The sequence below is a fragment of the Amblyraja radiata genome, chromosome 17 (genome assembly GCF_010909765.2).
Source record: "Amblyraja radiata isolate CabotCenter1 chromosome 17, sAmbRad1.1.pri, whole genome shotgun sequence".
NCBI lineage: Eukaryota > Metazoa > Chordata > Chondrichthyes > Rajiformes > Rajidae > Amblyraja > Amblyraja radiata.
The window spans coordinates 8,831,410-8,851,169 of record NC_045972.1 but is presented as its reverse complement, the minus strand read 5'-3'; the positions used below and the strand labels follow the sequence as shown (position 1 = coordinate 8,851,169).

Below are 19,760 nucleotides of genomic sequence, written 5' to 3'. Positions count from 1 at the left end.
GGCCCTTGTGGCTAAAGGGTATGGAGAGAAGGCAGGTACAGGATACTGAGTTAGATGATCAGCCATGATCATATTGAATGGCGGTGCAGGCTCGAAGGGCCGAATGGCCTACTCCTGCACCTATTTTCTATGTAAGATATTTGTATTTTTGTTGCAGAGGAAGTGGTCCAATGTAGTCAACCTGCCAAACCTGTGCTGGGCCATTCTCAAGCTTAGTGTGCAAAAGGCCATTTAAATCACAGACGATTCTTCATTTGTTGGCAGACTTCACACCGATGCACATTCAAACTTTGTCAAAGGGGAATGAAAGGCCATGATACCTGAATATACCAACTTATGCCAAGGACAATAACTAACTCCATATGGATTAAACAGCTACCTACGTGTTAATAAGCTCGTTAAAATAAACTGATCATGTAGATACACAGTAATGGTCATGTGTATCCACTTGAACTATAGTGGCTTTTTAGTTTAGTTTATTTTCATGAGTACCAAGATACAGTGAAAAGCTGTTGTTACGTACTAACCAGTCAGTGGAAAGGCAATACATCATTGCTATTGAGCCATTCAGTGTACAGGTAGGTACATGATACAGGAAATAACGTTTAGTGCAAGATAAAGCCAGTAAAGGCCAAAGATAGTCCGAGGGTCTCCAATGAGGTAGATAGTAGTTCAGGGCAGCTCTCTAGTTGTGGTATGATGCTTCAGTTGCCAGATAAGGAAGAAACTGTTCCTGAATCTGGAGGTGGGCATTTTCGCACTTCAAAAACCTTTTGCCCAATGGGCTACCTTTTTCAACCCTGCTGCTGCCCCTGTATGCTGTCATTGAAAAGGAAGCATGTTTTGAACGGGGCCCAAAACAGCAAGGGGCCTCTGAGACTGCCAGGGAAGCTGTCTCAGGCTTTGCTGCTTGTCCAACGTATGCGTCTCACCTCATTTCAACGGCAAGCCTTAGTAACAATCTGACTTCCCGGCAGTGACAAAACAGCCGCACAGTTCCTCTGGGCTTTTGGTCACGCAAGCTGCCAGATGCTACACACCTTTTGAAAGCTACAGCTATACTCCTACTGTTGGGTACTGTTAGGAACAGAAAATACAGATGGGACACAACAAAGTCCTATGTGACCAGACCTCCCTGTCATGACATGGATCCTTTCGGAGATCCCCATCTATCGAGTAGGGAGAGCATAACAGAGCTCTAATGTTAAGTGGAAATGGTGCATTGCTGAAAGGGCTGCCAAAGGGTTGGATGGTGTCAGCGAAGTCCATGTGCAAGTCACTGATATCCCTCAGTGTGCGGATCCCAAATGTGCGGCTATTTCATTTTTTATGATTGACTTCAGCTTCTTCCCCACCACCGATGCCAAGCTAACTGGTCTATAATTCTGTTTTCTTTCTCTCGCCTTTCTTAAAAAGTGGGATAAAGTTAGCTACCTTCCGATCCACAGGAACTGATCCTGAATCTATAGAACATTGGAAAATGATCACCAATGCGTCCACAATTTCTAGAGCCACTTTCTTAAGTACCCTGGGATGCAGACCATCAGGCCCTGGGGATTTATCAGCCTTCAGTCCCATCAGTTTACCCAACACCATTTCCTGCCTAATGTGGATTTCCTTCAGTTCCTTCGTCACCCCAGATCCTCTGGCCATTAGTACATCAGGAAGATTATTTGTTTCTTCCTTAGTGAAGACAGATCCAAAGTACCTGTTCAACTCATCTGCCATTTCCTTGTTCCCCATAATAAATTCACCCTTTTCAGTCTTTAAGGGTCTTAACTAATTTTTTCCTCTTGCATTCCTAAAGAAGCTTTTACTATTCTCCTTTATATTCTTGGCTAGCTTACTTTCGTACCTCATCTTTTCTCCCCGTATTGCCTTTTTAGTTATCTTCTGTTGCTCTTTAAACGTTACCCAATCCTCTGGCTTCCCACTCATCTTTGCTATGTTGTACTTCTCTTTTGTTATACTATCCCTGACGTCCCTTGTCAGCCACATTCGCCCCTTACTCCCGTTGGAATCTTTCTTCCTCATTAAAATGAGTTGATCCTGCACCTTCTGTATTATTTGCAGAAATATCTGCCATTGTTGTTCCACTGTCATCCCTGCTAGGGTATCTTTCCAGTCAACTTTGGCAGATGCAGTTTAATGTGGATAAATGTGAGGTTATCCACTTTGGTAGCAAAAACAGGAAGGCAGATTATTATCTAAATGGTGTCAAGTTGGGAAAAGGGGAAGTACAATGGGATCTGGGGTCCTTGTTCATCAGTCAATGAAAGTAAGCATGCAGGTATAGCAGGCAGTGAGGAAAGCGAATGGCATGTTGGCCTTCATAACAAGAGGAGTTGAGTTTAGGAGCAAAGAGGTCCCTCTGCAGTTGTACAGGGCCCTAGTGAGATCACACCTGGAGTATTGTGCGCAATTTTGCCCTGCAAATTTGAGCTATTCTTGCTATTGAGGGACTGCAGCGTAGGTTCACAAGGTTAATTCCCGGCATATGCTGAGAGAATGGAGCGGCTGGGCTTGTATACTCTGGGATTTAGAAGGATGAGAGGGAATCTTATTGAAACATAACATTATTAAGGGTTTGGACACGCTAGAGGCAGGAAACATGTTCCCGATGTTGGGCGAGTCCAGAACCAGGGGCCACAGTTTAAGAAGGGGTAAACCATTTAGAACGGAGATGAGGAAACACTTTTTCACACGAGAGTTGTGAGTCTGTGGAATTCTCTGCCTCAGAAGGCGGTGGAGGCCGGTTCTCTGGAAACTTTCAAGAGAGAGCTAGATAGGGCTCTTCAAGATAGCAGAGTCGGGATATGGGGAGTAGGCAGGAACGCGGCACTGATTGGGGATGATCAGACATGATCACATTAAATGGCTTGAAGGGCCGAATGACCTACTCCTGCACCTATTGTCAAACAGGACACAGCCCATTGTCTTGTAGGAGTTACCTATTCAATAGGGCACCACTGAGTGAACTGCCCATTGCTGAGGACATGCATGGTTTTGCTGTATGAAGGAACAGAAAGTGTTTTCCGAAGGGCTCCTTATCATCTTCTTCCAGCATCAGTTAGATCAAAGACATTATGCAGAATTGGCTATGATCCAACCAGTAATTACCCGTACTAATCAAGAACCTCTCAATTACCTCATGTCTTGGCCTCCACAGCCATCAGTGTAAATGAATTCCATAGATTCACATAGTGAAGAAAGCTAATGGCATGTTGGCCTTCATTGCGAGTGGGTTTAAGTTTAAGAGCAAGGAAGTCCTACTGCAGTTGTACAGGGCCCTGGTGAGACTGCACCTGGAGTATTGTGTGCAATATTGGTCTCCTAATTTGAGAAATGACATTATTGCTATTGAGGGAGTTCAGTGTTGGTTCACGTGAAGAAATGTACTTTGAATATTACCATTCATTAGAAACATAGAAAATAGGTGCAGGAGTAGGCCATTCGGCCCTTCGAGCCTGCACCGCCATTCAATATGATCATGGCTGATCATCCAACTCAGTATCCCATCCCTGCCTTCTCTCCATACCCCCTGATCCCTTTAGCCACAAGGGCCACATCTAACTAATTAGCAGGATAGGCTAGCCTAATGATAGCTGTAATTTGTTTTATTGATAGTTTGTGTTCAATACATCAATGCTGATGCCACTGGTAGAACATTGCAAACAAACTAAAGCCTTAATTGCACAGTCCCTAGAGGAAATAAATTCCATTGCTGCATTTTACATGTTTAGAGCAAGTTGACGTTTACTTATTTGGAAGCCCAAGCATTTCCAGCAGCCGTTAACTTGCATGTTAATGTTTTTTGGCAACGTATGGTGAAGTGTGCATGTACCCAGCCAAATGAATGAATATTCCTATTCCAAAGTGATTCATAAAATATGAATCGTGTGGATATATTTGGACACAGTATCAGCCATTCTATATTAATAAGAACACTACTGGATTTGATTTTTTGATTAAGTAAACCACAGTATTACAAATATTACTCAATGAGCAAATTAAGTCCATTACTTTTAAACACTTAAATGAACATTTACAAAGATATTACTAAATAATATAATTATTTTTGTTTAATGAGGAGCTCAACCTGTCAATACCATGATTGAGCATCAAATATCAAACCATTTTGGTCATAATTTTTCAGGTCAAGAAATAAGTTTCATGTACAGGATCAAGAAACCCAGGATCCACAAAATATATTTTAGCCTTGTGAATTAGTGCATATGATTACAAGTATTGTACGTAGAATTAATATTAAGATGTAATAAAAAAGGAACTGCAGCATGCTGCCTGACCTGCATTTTATATTATGAATATTAAGATGATGCTTCCACAAACACTTGGATTGATTTTCATAAGCACTTCATCAAATTGAAAGCTGAATTGCATTATTAATACCAGCAGAGATTTAGCAAGCCTGTCACGATTTTCATTGTCAGTAAATTACAGTAGTCCATTACAAGAAAATGGTACTTATGGTATGAGGATATCCATTGTTTGCTTCAAAAGGGAAATCTTATTTGCCCAAAATAAAATAAAAAATGTTTGCTAAGTGCAGCAGCATTGCTGGATTCAGAAGTAGATAATATTTAGGATCAATAACTTCATCTTGTTTGTGATCTTAAAAAATCTAGCCAAAGTCCAAATAACATAGAAGAATTCAGCACAACATTCATTTGAAAGCGCACTGAAATAACTTAACACACGAAGAATGGTTCATATAATTCCGGTTTAGAATTAAATAAAGTAACAAAACCATTGAACTTGAGATCACCATCTCAAAAGTGTATTTTAAAGTTTTATGCAATTATGTCAATTTACCATTATGGAAATTATCTTAATTTTGTGTCCTTTACTTTGTTTCCATCCTGTATCTATATTGCTGTCCATCCGACCCAAATTGCATGATGATTCGGGCAGTTGTTAAACTGAAGGAACGTATTCTAGATGCATCATTTCAGAACAAATATAAAGCCCCAGTTTCACATCTTTATCTTCATTTTCCATATCAGGAAGAGGTACATGAAGCTGGAAGGAATTGAGCTGATGTGGGCCACTAAGAAATATGAACTGATAGATCAGGATCTATTTTCTGTAAACTTTGCCTTATCCGTCTTGCTTCCCTTTCTCGCACAAGTCGTGCCTGTCGTTTATCTGGAGTCTCATTAGCTCTTTTCATTCTCGTAGCCTCCCGGTCACGTTGTAATCTTCTTGCCCTCTGATCTTCAGACTCATGCATTCTCTGCAGACGTTTAGCCTCTCGATCTCTCAGTCTCCGTATTTCTCTTTCACCTGCAGATTCGTTAGCTCGTCTATATCTTTTTGCAGTCCTTTCACGCTCCAGTCTTTGCAAACGAGCATGCAAAGGCTCATTTTGTCTACGGACCATCCACTTATGAACCGAGGTCTCTTGGGCTTCCACACAGGTTTCACAGACAAACAGCATCCCTGCAACTACCATAGTATTCCAAAATGATTCTGGATCTTCAGAAATAAAACATCCCTCAATGTTATCTTTTATTACTGATTTTCCATCAGGTAACTTCAGACTGTAAATTTAAGATCAGAAAGTGAAATCAGTGAGAATGTAGCAGCTCGTCCTTTACACATGCACCGCGAATGTTCAAAAACATTTGAAGGTTAAGTTACTTCATAAACCAACAGGAAGACCATGATCAGAGTGAGACGATAATTGAGGATAAAAGTTCTAGAAGTGGGTAAAATCACAGCCTGAAACCATAGTGGGTTGGATTCTTCACCCAAGGAAAGAAAGGAGCACATTTGACGCTTGGGTATGGAAGCGAGAAACATTGGAAAGGATGTGTTGGAGAACTGGGAACTTTACACAAAGCAGCACGGAAAAATCACCAACATTGGTGCAGGTTACCTTGGGTTTCTAGAAAGTGCCATAAATAGAGAGAACAAGTCAAGTTTATTCGTCACATACACATACGAGATGTGCAGTGAAATGAAAAGTTGCAATGCTCGCGGACTTTGTGCAAAAAGACAAACAAACAAACAATCAAACAAACAAACTACAAACAGAATGGAACAGAATTACATATTCTTTTACATATTAAATATTGTGGGCAGAAGGAAAAAGGGAAAAAAACAGCAATTTAAAAAAAAGCAATAGAGTGGTACAAATAAAGTTAGTCCCTGGTGAGATAGGAGTTTACAGTCCTAATGGCCCCTGGGAAGAAACTCCTTCTCAACCTCTCTGTCTCACAGCATGGCAACTGAGGCGTTTGCCTGACCATAGCAGCTGGATCAAGCAATGGAAGAATGAAGGGCCAGGAAAGGGGCTTAGGAGTTGTGAAAGGTAGAAACAACCTGAAGTGTCATTTTGCGGAGTGTTCAGCAAAAGAGTGAAGCTAATGGCTAGTGGTTTTCCACCACTCTCACTCAATATCCCAAAAGTCAGCTAGGATGAATTCTTACAAAAGAAAAGCTTAAGGATCCCCACGCTTCCAGAATAACAAAGGGATGCCCATCTAATAGCAATGAAAAACAGGCAACTGTAATCTTAGTGGACAGGGAAATATCCTCAAGCAATGGAATTTAGAATTATAAAATAGACATGGCAGGACCTGACATTTGTACAATAGGTCATAAAACACAGGTAATCCAAGACTATTAAAAATATAAAACTTCAAATATTTTAAAATCAAAACACCTAAAAACAATCGAATAAATCAAAAAACTAAATAAATAAGCAATGCTAACATCCAAACAATGATGCTATCATGGTAGATCATATTTTTAAATGGACTGATATTAAAATAGATAACTGACCTGTCCATGTTGTCCTTTGTTGTGAATAACTGGCCACACACTGCACAGTGGTATGGTTTTTCACCATCATGGATCCACATGTGCTTATCCAATGAACTAATGCAACTCAATGTACAGCCACAGGCACTGCAAATGAACCCTTTGGTATCTCCGACGCCGGCATGTTGCTAGAATTATCAAAGCAAGAATTTATAAATCAAGTTTTGTTTTAGCTTCCACTCGTAAATTTTATATTTAACAATTCTTAAATTTTAACCGTTTAACAGTTCCCAAGACATAGACTTTGCAACCCACCTTAAATGTAAACATGTGTTGGAAGGAACTGCCGATGCTGGTTCACACCGAAGATACACAAAATGCTGGAATAACTCAGCATGACAGGCATCTATCTAACTTCTATATATCTATCTATATTACTAAAACTCTGTTCTTGACCGGTTTTGGCTTTATGTGCTGCGGTTTCCAAGAGTACGCCACCACCTACGGCCGTCATTTTTGGCCACCTCGCTCAGAGCCCCCCTCCGCCGCATGTGTGCCGAGGATTTTTCCCGTCGATGAAAATTGATGGAGATATTAATGTTTTTACAACATTCCCCATTCTCTCTGCTGCCTCTGCTGGAGGGAGGGGGAGGGACTATAAAACCAGGAAGTGATGTGCCTCAATCAGTCTCTGCAAGTGGTGTGCCTCAATCAGTCTCTGCAAGTGGTGTGCCTCAATCAGAGCTTTGAATGACACTGACAAATGTCTACAGCACTGTGAGTACCCATAATTTGGTTTGAAAATGAAAATATGGTTAGAGGTAAAAAAGCACTGCCTGCAAATGGTTGTTTGGGTTTGGGTTGAAGTAAAAAGGCACTCTCTCTCCCTCCCTCCCCCCTCCCTCTCCTCTCCCCCTCCCTCCCTTTCCTCCCCCCCCCTCCATCTCCTCTCCCCCCCCTCCCTCTCCTCTCCTCTCACCCTCCCTCTCCTCTCCTCTCCCCCCCACCTCTCCTCTCCCCCCTCCCCTCCTCTCCCCCCTCCCTCCTCTTCCTCTCCCCCCCTCCCTCTCCTCCCTCCCTCTCCTCCCCTCTCTCCTCCCCTCTCCTCTCCCCCTCCCTCCCTCTCCTCCAATCACCCCCTCCCTCTCCTCCACCCTCTCTCCTCCCACCCCTCTCTCTCTCTCTCTCTCTCTCTCTCTCTCTCCCCCCTCCTCCCCTCCATTAGCGTGAGTGTGGGAGGGGGGGGTAGTTAGTGTGTGATGCGGCATGCCGCCTCCCCCCCCCCACAACCGCACGTTGGGGGAACAGACCCAACGGGTCTGCACTTGGTCTAGTATATTACTAAAAGTCTGTGGTTTTGGTGATCTGTGCTGCGATTTCTGAGAGAACGCCGCCACCATTTTTGGCCACCTCGCTCAGAACCCCCCTCCGCCGCATGTGTGCCGAGGAATTTTCCAGTCGATGAAAAATGACAGAGATATTAACGATTTTACAAAATTCCCCATTCTCTCTGCTGCCCCCGCTGGCGGCAGGGGGGATGGACTATAAAACTAGGAAGTGGTGTGCCTGCTGGAGGAAGGCAGAGGGTCACGTTTCTCTGAGCAGTGAATAACACTGAACACATGTCCACACAACTGTGAGTAAGTACCCTTAATGTGGTTTGAAAATGAAAACATGGTTAAAGTAAAAAAGCACTGCCTGCAAATGGTTGTTTGGGGGGTTTGGGTTGAAATAAAAAGACACTCTCTCTCCCCCCCTCTCCTCTCCCTCCCCCCTTCTCCTCTCCCCCCCCCCCCCCCTCTCCTCTCCACTCCCCCCTCTCTCTCTCCACTCCCCCCCTCTTTTTCTCCCACTCCTCCATCCCCTCCCCCACCGTCCCTCCCCTAAACCCCCCTCCCCTCCACACACCCCTACCTCCTTCCCTCCACCCTCCCTGCTCCCCACCTCTCGCCCTCCCCTCACCTCTCCCCCTCCCCTCACCTCTCCCCCCCACTCTCACCCTCTCTCTCTCCTCCCCTCCACCCTTCCCCTCACCCACCCTCCCTCTTCTCCTCCTCGCCACCCCCTCTCCCTCTTGCCCCTCTCTCTCTGTCTCTGCCCCTTCTCTCTCTGCCCTCACTCTCTACCCCCTCCCCCCCCTCTCTAGACGCGACTGCAAGTTGGGGGCTATGCGTCAGTAGATAGGGTGGTTATGGGGTAAAAGGAGCAAATTAATAATATTAATATAATATCAAGGGGGGTAATTAGCGTGAGTGCGGGGGGGGGGGGGTAGTTAGTGTGTGTGACGCTGCATGCCGCCTCCCCCCCCCCACAACCGCACGTTGGGGGAACAGACCCAATGGGTCTGCACTTGGTCTAGTATATATATATATATCAAAATTTAAATTAAACCCAACAATTATCTTATTCTTCATCTAATTACTTGCAAAATAAATACATTGTTTTTTTAAACATAAATAATACTTCCCATGGCAGTTTTGACTTCATAAGATTTGACATCAAGCAACTTGAGATAATAGGACAGAATAGAACCAACAACAACTTCTTAAGATGGGAGGAGGGAGAGAGAAGCAGAGAGTTTGTGGACAAATTCCAGAGCTGCAGCCACAGGCAACAGATAACCTGGCTTTCAACAGTGAATCAATAAAAACAATATAGAAGCCATAACTTTCAAGAGTCAAGAGTGTTTCATTGTGATATGTCCATGAAAGTTAAGTGTAGGGATACAAGACATCTGCAGGCTGGTGACACAGAAGGAAAGGCAATTTGAAAATAAGAAGAGGGTTTTAAAAAAGAATCACCAAATCAAAATCATTGCTGCTGCACAAACGGATGCACAAACTAGATGGTATAATATCAGCCGGGTCAGCAGAGATGAATCTACGGCAACAAACACGTGAAAAAATCTATACCTTTCTCCTCTTTCTTGATCTCTGTCTCTATCACAGGGGACAGACTATCGAGTGACATCTACTACAAACCTAGACTCCCACAATTATCTGGACTACACTTCCTCCCACCCTTCCTTCCATCTAACAAAGATGCTATCCACTATTCTCAATTCTTCCGTCTGCACCGCATCTGCTCCCAAGATAAGGCTTTCCATTCGAGGACATCCAAGATGTCTTCGTTGTTTCGTGAACATGGTTTACCCCACCCCCCACCGTCTGTGATAGATGGATTCCCCACCTGGATCTCCTCTTTTTCCTGTAGTTCTGCTCCCTCCCTCTCCTCCCACATGGAACGAGGATAGAGTTCCCCTGGTTCTCACCTTCAACGCCACCAGCCTCCGCTTCCAACACATCATCCTCCGGCATTTCCCACACCTTCAACATGATCCCACCACTAGTCACATTTTCCCATCTTCACCTGCCCCACAAATCACTCCCTCGCTCAACCCTTCCCAGCCAAACCACCCCATCGCCAGGTACATTCCCCGGCAACCAAAGGAGATGTAACACCTGTCCCTATATCATCTCCCTGACCTCCATACAGGGACCCCAGCAGTCCTTCCAGGTGAGACATGCACCTCCTCTAACCTCATCTACTACATCCAGTGTTCCCAATTGGCTAATATAGAAAAGTAGGCAGTTCAAAAACCTGGTCTTTCGGCCCATTACTCCACTCCATACTTCAATACAATTGTTCAAATTCCGTAGCATGTTCCTTATCTCTTTTACCCTGATTTGTTTCAAATGTTCCTTGAATATACAATGATTTCACTTCAACCACCTTCCACAGGGGGCAGCAGACATTTTACCTTATCTCAATCTTAAATGGATTATCTTGTATTCTTAGGTTGTAACTTCCACCCCTCATTGGGAACATCTTTCCTGCATCTGGTCTTTCCAGATCCGTTTGGATTTTATAAGTTTCAACGACGTTTCTTCTAATTTTCCTAAATTTAGTGGATAAAAGCTCAGTCATCCCAATCTCTCTTCATGCACCGTTCCTACGATCCCAGGAATCAGTTCAAAACTTCACTGTACTTCTTCCTTAGCTGCTACACAAAGAGACAAAATGTCCACGGTGTGTTTTCACCAAAGCTGTAAACGATTCTAACACATCCCTGTTCCTGTACCCAATTTCTCTTGCTATGAAGCCCAACATATAATTTGCCTTCATAAGTATTGTGCATGCTTATTTTCATCATTTGCTGTAGAAAGTCACCAGGCATCTCCTCCGGCCTAATCTGTTACCATCTATACTATTACTAAAACTCTCATCTTGACCACTTCTGGTCTGCGTTGTAATTAAATTTGTGCAAAAACGGTACCCCATATCGCCACCTTACTCACCACCTTACTCACTGTTCTCTCTGCTCCAAGCAGAAATATGAGAATAATTATGAAAGTTTAAAAAATCATGAGATCAGCAGATTGGTCTTCGCGCCTGACAGTCACCATGAAGGAAATGCCCCTTCCGGCACCCGCTGGAGAATAAATCCCCGGAGGCGGGGTTGAGTAAACAAGCCGTGCTGATTGAGTCCGCAAGAGTGGAGTCGGAAAATCCGCTGTGTGGAGTCGGAAAAGCCGCTGTGTGGTTGGGTAAGCCGCTGTGTGGTTGGGTAAGCCGCTGTGTGGTTCCGCAGGCCGGTGGTCGCAGAGTGGAGTCCCTCCCCCCCCGCACACCACCCCCTTCCCCCCATCCCCCACACACCTCCCATTTACCCCTCCTCGTTCTTCCCCCATTCCCCCACCACCCCACACCCTCCCCCCCACACCCTCCCCCCCACGCCACCCCTCCTCTCCTCCCCCATGCCGCCCCCCCTCCCCCACACCCCACCAGCCCCCCCTCCCCCACACCCCACCAGCCCCCCCTCCCCCACACCACCCCCGCCTCCCCCACACCACCCCCGCACCCCCTGGTGGAATATCGCATTGGGGATGGGTTGGATTGGGGGACCAGGCCTCCCCTGTGACTGGGACCCGATGGGTCCCACTTAGTCTAGTTTAGAATAAATGCTTTCCGGTTTGTGTCACCAAATTGGATAAACTCACATTTACTCACATTCACTCATTCAACATGACCAAGACGTTTGGTGACATTTGCTACTCAGGTTAAAACTACAGGTTAAAACTATATTTGCATATAGTTCTTGACTGCAGAACTATATGCAAACCAACTCAATTATGTTTTGAAGATGAAAAGAGGAGAAAGAGTGCATAAAATATTTGTTTACAAAACTGTGAGGTGTAAACTTTACCTGGCTATCCTCAGACTGTGTATTTAGTGCTGTCACCAATCTACTAGTGGGTGAAAGATGATCTTTTGATTCTTTAGGCAACAATTCCTCTTCTGAATACTGTGCTGCAGCATTACAATTCACTTGAAAGAAATATGAAAATTAGAAACTGGTATGAAGATCTCATAAAAAATATATTTACAAAAAATCTATATTATAAAATATTATTTAAAAAATGTTCATTAACATTGAAATTGCATGATCATTTTAAAAGTCAAAATCCAACAGAACAAAAAAGAAAAACACAAACTTTTGAAGGAAATCAGCAGGTTCGGGAGCATCTCTGGAGAACATGGATAGGTAACGATTCGGGTCTGGACCCTTCTTCAGATCCGAATTGTCACCTGTCCATATTCTCCAGAGATGCTGCCTAACTGGTTGAGTTACTCCAGCACTTTGTATCTTTTTTTTTTTTCAAACCAGCATTGCAGTTCCTTGTTTCTTGCTTCCAGAATAAAAATGACATCAGCCTTGCACATTTTTATTCTTCCACATAAAATATATCTATATTTATAAAAATAAATAAATAAATAAAATAAAATATATCTATATTTATCTAAACAGCATATAAACATTTTGCTGGGTAATGATTTTGCTTCCCCATTGCTAAGAAGTCAAACTGTATGAGATCCTGGCGAATGTCAGCAGCCTACACGAATGGGAAAACAGCAGTGCCAATTTTGTATGCCCATCCAGGCACGGAAATCACTATCAAAATATGGAGGGGACCGGGGAACAGGGGGGACACAATTTTTTAGCGGCCACTCGCACATGCGCACACACACATACATGCGCGAGGCTTCGGAGGCTCAATCCAGCATTAAATACAGCTCAACTCTGCCTGTCCCACCGGTTTAACCTACAGCCCTGCCTGGATTGACGGGACACCGGCGCTGCTTCAACGCGCTGGCCATATTTCCCGCAAGCCCAGGCAGGTTAACCTGGCGGGACAGGCAGAGTTGAGCTGGGTTTAGCGCTGCTTCTCTGCGCTGGCTGTGGGCCTGGGGGCACCGTTCGCGTCTGACTCCCGACCTCTCTGGCCACCCGTGGGGGGGTGCACTCGGGTGAGGACGGGACAGCGCCGGAGACCCGGCCGGGATCGATCCTGGCAGTGGATGAGGCGCAGGTCTGTGCCGAGAGTGTTTTGGCACGTCTCCCTGCTCCAATCACCGCACTCTATGCTCTGTCCCACCCCCCCCCCCCCACTCCTTCCTCCTCCAGTGATCACGCTGAATCATCATGTCCCGCTCCCATTGCCTGCTGACCGACGTCTCTCTCGTCCAATCAGCGCCCTCGATCAGCAGTCCCACCCCCACTGTCTCGCGGAAAGCGGAGATTTCACCGGGTTTTAAAATCCGGATTACAAAAACTTGGGGGGGATGTCCCCCACCTCTCAAAACAGAGGGGGGACTGTCCCCCCTGCCCCCCACCGGGTTTTCCGCCCCTGTGCCCATCTGTACTTTATTGCCAAAGAACTCAACCAGTTGAGCAGGATGCTGCTCGATCTATCATGTGTCCAGCAGTTGTCCAGAAATCTCTGTTCCTATTATTTTTTTGTACTTTTAAAATGAACTTACCAATGTCCTCTTCATTTCCTTGGCAACTAGTGGATTTTGTTCCATCAACTTCAGCTTCCTCTTTGTTCACACACTCCTCCATCCCTATAGATTGAAGCACCACTGCACAAACAGTTCTCAATTTACAGGATCTTCTGAAGAATCGAAATTGACAACTCTTGCATTTTGATGGTGCTTTCTAAACTGTTGAATTAGTTATTCAATATTCTTCAAGTTTAAGAAAGGAAAACCTTCAAACAATCAAATCACAAAATGGTTGTTCTGTACCAATCCTTCAGTTTCACTGCATCGCCTGTGGTAGAAAACAGAAAAAGAGAAAAATCTATGAAAAGTACATTTTCTTATAGCCACCCCACCTCCCAAAACTGCGAAAAAAGTACAATTATACAAAAAAATGCAGATGCACAAGTTATCCTTGTAAACTTAAAAACCACTAGCCAAACACAATTATTTGTACATTGGACCAATTTGACTCTATATTATGCAATCAGATTCCTACACAGCTTTCACTATGCAATCTTAACTATCTGGGCTGTCAACTCCAGCAAACATAGCATGTTTTGTCAGAGACTATATTGCTGAGCTGTTAATTTTATCCAAAATATTTGTCAATTAGGCTTTCCTGTCATTTGAGTTGCAATGTGTAGAAAGGAACTGCAGATGCGGGTTGAAATCGAAGATAGATACAAAAAGCGGGAGTAATGGGCCTGTGCCACTTTGGCGATTTTTCAGGTGACTGCCATCGACTGTCAAGTTGCCGGCAGTCATCTGAAAAACCAGCAACTGGAACGGCGACTGTCAGAGTGGAACGCACACACACCACATCGCTTCCTTGACCAGCCTGTTATGCAGGCATGCGACAGGGCAAGCGGGGGGAGCGTTGTCTGAATGGTGCAAAGCCAAGGTGATACAGACACACACCGTAATGAACAGGAAGGTTGACGCTGTAATTAAGACCGCTAAAGCACAGTGTACGGTAAGTCCTTTAAAAGAGGAGGGGAGAAGGGGGGAGCATTTTTAAGATACACAGCTGTGAAGCTCGGCGGACATTTAACATTACCGCTCGGTTATCCTTGGTTCTGAAAACTAATGCTTACGTTCTTTTCCCCCCCAATGAGCCAATGAAATTCACTGGTCAGCACCGGCTACAACCTACGAGAACCTTCGACCTCCTGGCAACCCACTAGGACCTCCTGGCGACCCACCTACGGATCGAGAATTCTCGCTACTCTCCATGGCGGCTTCATTCTGGTCGCCGCTAATTTTTCAACATGTTGAAAAATTTGCGGTGACCACAATGAGGCTGCGACTAGTTCCCAGAATGCGGGAACTCCTCACGACCATGAAGGCGACTCCCCGGCGATCACCCGCGAACATGTGGCGACCGCAAAGTCTCCTGCAGTCGCCTAAGTGGGATAGGCCCATTACTCAGCGGGTCAGGCTGAGAGAAGGAATGGGTGACATTTCGGGTCGTGACCCTTCTTCAGACTGGAGTTATAGGCATGGTATCATGAAAATATTCATCTAAACACTCACCAAGCTAGTTTGTTAATATTTTCTTATTTTTTCACCTTATTTTCTCAACCCCTGGTACTAACAGACAGTAGGGTTTACCCCACTGCAGTTTTCGTGACTAATCAAGTTAAGGTTATGGATTGATGCAGGACATTACTCTTCAGATAGATTAGCATACATTCATAATCTCATATGATAGTTTTCAATATGTTCATTAAACCTTGTTGATGAAAATTCCATGTAAAAAATTTATTAAGCAGTAAAACCCTCAATAATCCACCAGTAGACCTTTCAAGAATTTCAATGGTTTGGCATGCTTGTCTTGCACCCATTCTGAGTCACAAAAGCACCAGTATGCCCTCTCCCTCCCAACTCCCTGGGGCCCTGGTTCCTATACTCCCATAAAACATATCAGATTCACTAGGAAATGTATTCTAATAATTTGTAACATGTAAAAGGAAAGCAAATTAAAATGTTTTGAGGTACTGTAGTACAATTCTTATAATATGCCTCATGGCTATTTGGAAATGCCAATGGTTCTGCATTTGGCTCATCAAGTAAGGGTTCCTGCCAACCCATCCCACCCGAGTCTCACCAGGTCCCAAAAACTATGACTGGGATCGAAGGAGAATTTATTATAATACTCAGTGACATCATAAAAAGTGTTGGGGATTTAACCAAACATCCAACAATCTGCAAAATCTACTAGTCCAGCACAACATCCCAAGTTTGCTGTATTATCAGAGTTTTACTGCATATAGTTTGATATCTCAATAGTTCAAAATGAATACATCACTTTGTACGGTGAAACAAAAACAACCCAAAACAAGTTATGAAACTTTTGATAAGCAAGGCATGGATCTTCAACTGTTGAAGATCATATAATTCTCAAGTATGAAAGGATCTGACCTCACTCTGTTGATAATATTCTATACATGCATAGTCTTGGATCTGGTGAGCTTCTGCAGATAATTATCCAATTTCATGGCAAGCATTTTTATACTTACATATGCAAGCTCCACATATTATGCACTTGCCACTAATCAAAGAATGCAGAAAGTTGTGACCACTGCCCAGTCCATCATCGGCTCTGACCTCCCCACCATCGAAGGGATCTATCGCTGTCGCTGCCTCATAAAGGCTGCCGACATCATCAAGGACCCACACCATCCTGGCCACGCACTCATCTCTCCGCTACCATCGGGTAGAAGGTACAGGAGCCTGAAATATGTTACATCCAGGTTCAGGAACAGCTTCTTCGCCACAGCCATCAGGTTATTAAACTCACCAACAAACAGACTCTGAACCGTAACAGCCCCATTGCATTTTATCTATTTATTTATGTGTATATTGAACTGAACTGTTCTGTATTTATACTTACAATATTCTGTTGTGCTGCAGCAAGCAAGAATTTCATTGTCCTATCTTGGACACATGACAATGAGGCTGGCTGAAGGTTGCTCTTCCCACGCCTACTTACTCTCTCGTCACAACTGTTCCTGTGATCTTCTCCATATACTACTTCAGTTCATTTTTTACATAAACAGTTTGATTTACAAAACCCCGTTATAACCTGGGAGCAGCTTCTACATATATAACGCAACTGCAATAGTAAAAATGTTACCATATCTGAAAGTATGATTCCTTGATCATGGTTACTTTTTGCATATCGAGACCCTTTTTCAGACTGAGAGTCAGGGGAAAGGGAAACGAGTCTTGATCACTACCTCCACCCATCGCCAATCACATCCACCACCCCCTCACCTGCATCAACCAGTCAATTGCCAGGTTTTGCCCCACCTTTCTGTCTCCTACGCCATCAGTCTGAAGGAGGGTCTTGTACGTCAATTTTCCTCCACAGATGCTGCCTTTCTTGCTGGATACTCTCCTTAGTTGAATAGGTCCAACAGTGTGGTAAATAAATAAAATGGGAAAGCTCCTTTTAGATTTCAGAGTTCCAGCAGCTGCAGAGCTGGCAGCAAGTGTGGAAAGAGAAATAATGTTATCATTTCAGGTAAAAGATTCCCTATTTGTTTGTGCCTTCTGATTGATAAATTCATGAGGGGAGGGGACAAAGGCAATTAAAGATTGCAATTAGCTGGCAATTAAAGATTGTGGAATATTACCGTAGTGTTACACAGCTTCTTCCCTACAACCATCACACTATTAAGCACTGCAACCTCCAAATAAGCTTTGAACCACCTAGACTTGGGAACATTACTTTTGTCTTTGCACTATCGTTGTGTGTGTGTACATACACACACATTAATAGTGCAAAGACAAAAGTAATGTTCCTAAGTTTATATATATATATATATATATATATCGATAGATATCTATCTATCTATACACACATACACATTCATGTATAGGTTTTAAACAAACTATTCATAAAAACCACAAAAATAATAGGAAATCCAATCCAATCTATTCAACCATAACTTATATCATATGTTGACAGAACTATCTTAAGTCCTAAACTGGTTCTTTCTTGCTTTATCGTTCCTTATTTACCTAGCACGTATCAGTTTGTTTTCATCTTCATATGAAAGAAACCAAGCACCATAACATTAAAAAAAAAAAAATTAAATACATCTACAGTTAAAACAATGGAGCACGCTTTTCGACAGAGTATAATTTAAATCGGAATTCAATCTTGAAGTTATAATTGATAGACATTAAAGGCGAGTCGAATCTCGCTTGTGTCTGGTTTTTGAAGCATCTTTGTAGATGCAAAAACTGCATTCTCATATGAGGTGTATTTTTAAAATCATAGATGTAATCGATATTCCTCAGTTGTAGACAAATCAAATCGAGAATTTTTCATAGAAGTTTGAAACGTTAATGTTACCTCAATGTCTGAATTGCTATCTCAATTTGCCTCACTCCAATGAAAACTGGGACCCCAGTCTGCTGCGTTTTAATCCTTGTATTTTCCTGCACTCACCGCCCGGAATCAGAGCGCTGATCCTCCCTTTCAACCAGGGCTAGACTTCTCCCTTTCAACCACTGGGATAACTTTAGCCACCCTGACAACCATGTCCCGATTTAGTTGCATCAGCGAGTCTGGGAGTTGAGACTTGATGAGGGGAGCAGACCCTGTCCCCGGGCCGGCCGGCCTTGCCTGCCTACCGGCCTACCCACGGCGGGGGAACCATTCCCCAGCGGATCCCCGCCTGGCCTGGCGACCCGACCCGCCCCGCCCGCCCGCCCGCAGCCCCGTCTCCCGGCCACCCCTCTCCCCAGCACACTCACGCTCCGCTCGGCACGGCCTCGGCTCCTTGCGCCGCCTCACCGCCCGCTCTTCCCGCTTCATCGTCGCCCTCGGCTGGAAGATGGCGTCCCCACGTGATCCCACCTCCCCGGGACTGAAGAAGGATCTTCTCGACCCCAAACGTCACCCATTCCTTCTCTCCAGAGATGCTGCCTGGTCCCCGCTCGCGGAGTCACTCCAGCTTTCTGTGTCTATCCTCGGTGTAAACCAGCATCTGCAGTCCCTTCCTGCACACTCCCCATTCCCATCCCAGGTCTCCTGATGGTCTACCTGTGGTCAGAGTGAGGCCCAACGCAAATTGGAGGAACAGCGCCTCATATTTCGCTTGGGCAGCTTCCAGCCCAGCGGTATGAGCATTGAATTCTCTAACTTCAAGTAACCCTTGCATCTCCTCACTCTCAGTCCATCTCCCATCTTAGGTCTCCGACTAGTTTCACTGTCCTCCTGATTCATTTTACTATTTGTATGCCTCTGTCAGCCTCCCCTCAGCCAATAATGACCCTTGATCGTCAGCTTTGATCTGTTTTTTCACGCCTTGCCCATCCATATCTCTAGTCTGAAGAAGTCTCGACCCAAAACGTCACCTATTCCTTCTCTCCAGAGATTGAATTGAATTCTTTATTGTCACATGAGACAAGTCACAATGAAATTATTTGCTTGCATACCTTGCAAAGGTATGCAAATTATCAGCCATAAAGGGTGCTTAAAAAGTTACAAATTCCCCCCCTCCCGCCAGGTCTCCCTTTGTTCTCCCCCTCCCCCCCCACCCCCCTCCATCATGGCGGTCCCCCCACACAGGTCCTCCATTGTCCATCACCCCTCCCTCAGGGCGGTCCCTGAGGGCGCTCCACTATCACTACCGGTCCTCTCCGGGCGCTTCTGTGGCGCCAATCCAGGCATCGATGGCCGCGGGCATCGTCGACCCACAACGCTCCACCTCCAACCCGCGAGGCTCCACCTCTGACCCGTGAGGATCTGGCGTCATCTTTTCAGCGGCACCTGCTGGAACCTCCGGAAGGTGTGTTGATATCCCTTTCTCATCATGTTCCTGTAACAGTTAGTACTCATGCTTTTGTCATCTGATCATTGACCTAATTAATCATTTCAAAACCAGAAAACAGGAATGGAAGAGAGATTGATTAAGAAGAAGTTGAACTAATCTACACGATTAATGGGTAAACATTGAAACCACATCACCTCAACTTTGGTCTTCAAGCTTCTGCATGTAGATGGTATTAGTAGAGGCTAGCTACTGGCATGGATAGAAAATTGGCTGACTGGCAGAAGGAAAATAATGAAGGGTCTCGACCCGAATCATCGCCTATTTCCTTTGCTCCAAAGATGCTGCCTTACCCGCTGAGTT

At 44.5% G+C, this 19,760-nt stretch overlaps 1 protein-coding gene across 4 annotated transcripts; it reads right to left on the bottom strand.

Moving 5' to 3' along the window:
- Positions 1–4,015: 4,015 nt before the first annotated feature.
- Positions 4,016–18,581, bottom strand: znf821 (zinc finger protein 821). 4 transcript variants are annotated; one of them, XM_033035703.1, is made up of 6 exons: positions 18,379–18,581; positions 16,131–16,344; positions 13,609–13,900; positions 11,993–12,114; positions 6,808–6,974; positions 4,194–5,561 (listed from the first exon to the last, which is right to left on the bottom strand). In XM_033035703.1, exons 3-6 carry the CDS (start codon positions 13,688–13,690, stop codon positions 5,069–5,071), a joined length of 864 nt encoding a protein of 287 aa, XP_032891594.1. In that variant the 5' UTR covers positions 13,691–13,900; positions 16,131–16,344; positions 18,379–18,581; the 3' UTR covers positions 4,194–5,068. The 4 variants fall into 4 exon arrangements, with proteins under 4 accessions (XP_032891595.1, XP_032891597.1, XP_032891596.1 ...); XM_033035704.1 differs by lacking the exon at positions 16,131–16,344 and having other exon boundaries at positions 4,016–5,561; XM_033035706.1 differs by lacking the exons at positions 16,131–16,344; positions 18,379–18,581 and adding an exon at positions 18,071–18,250 and having other exon boundaries at positions 4,016–5,561.
- Between the last annotated feature and the right edge of the window lie 1,179 nt (positions 18,582–19,760).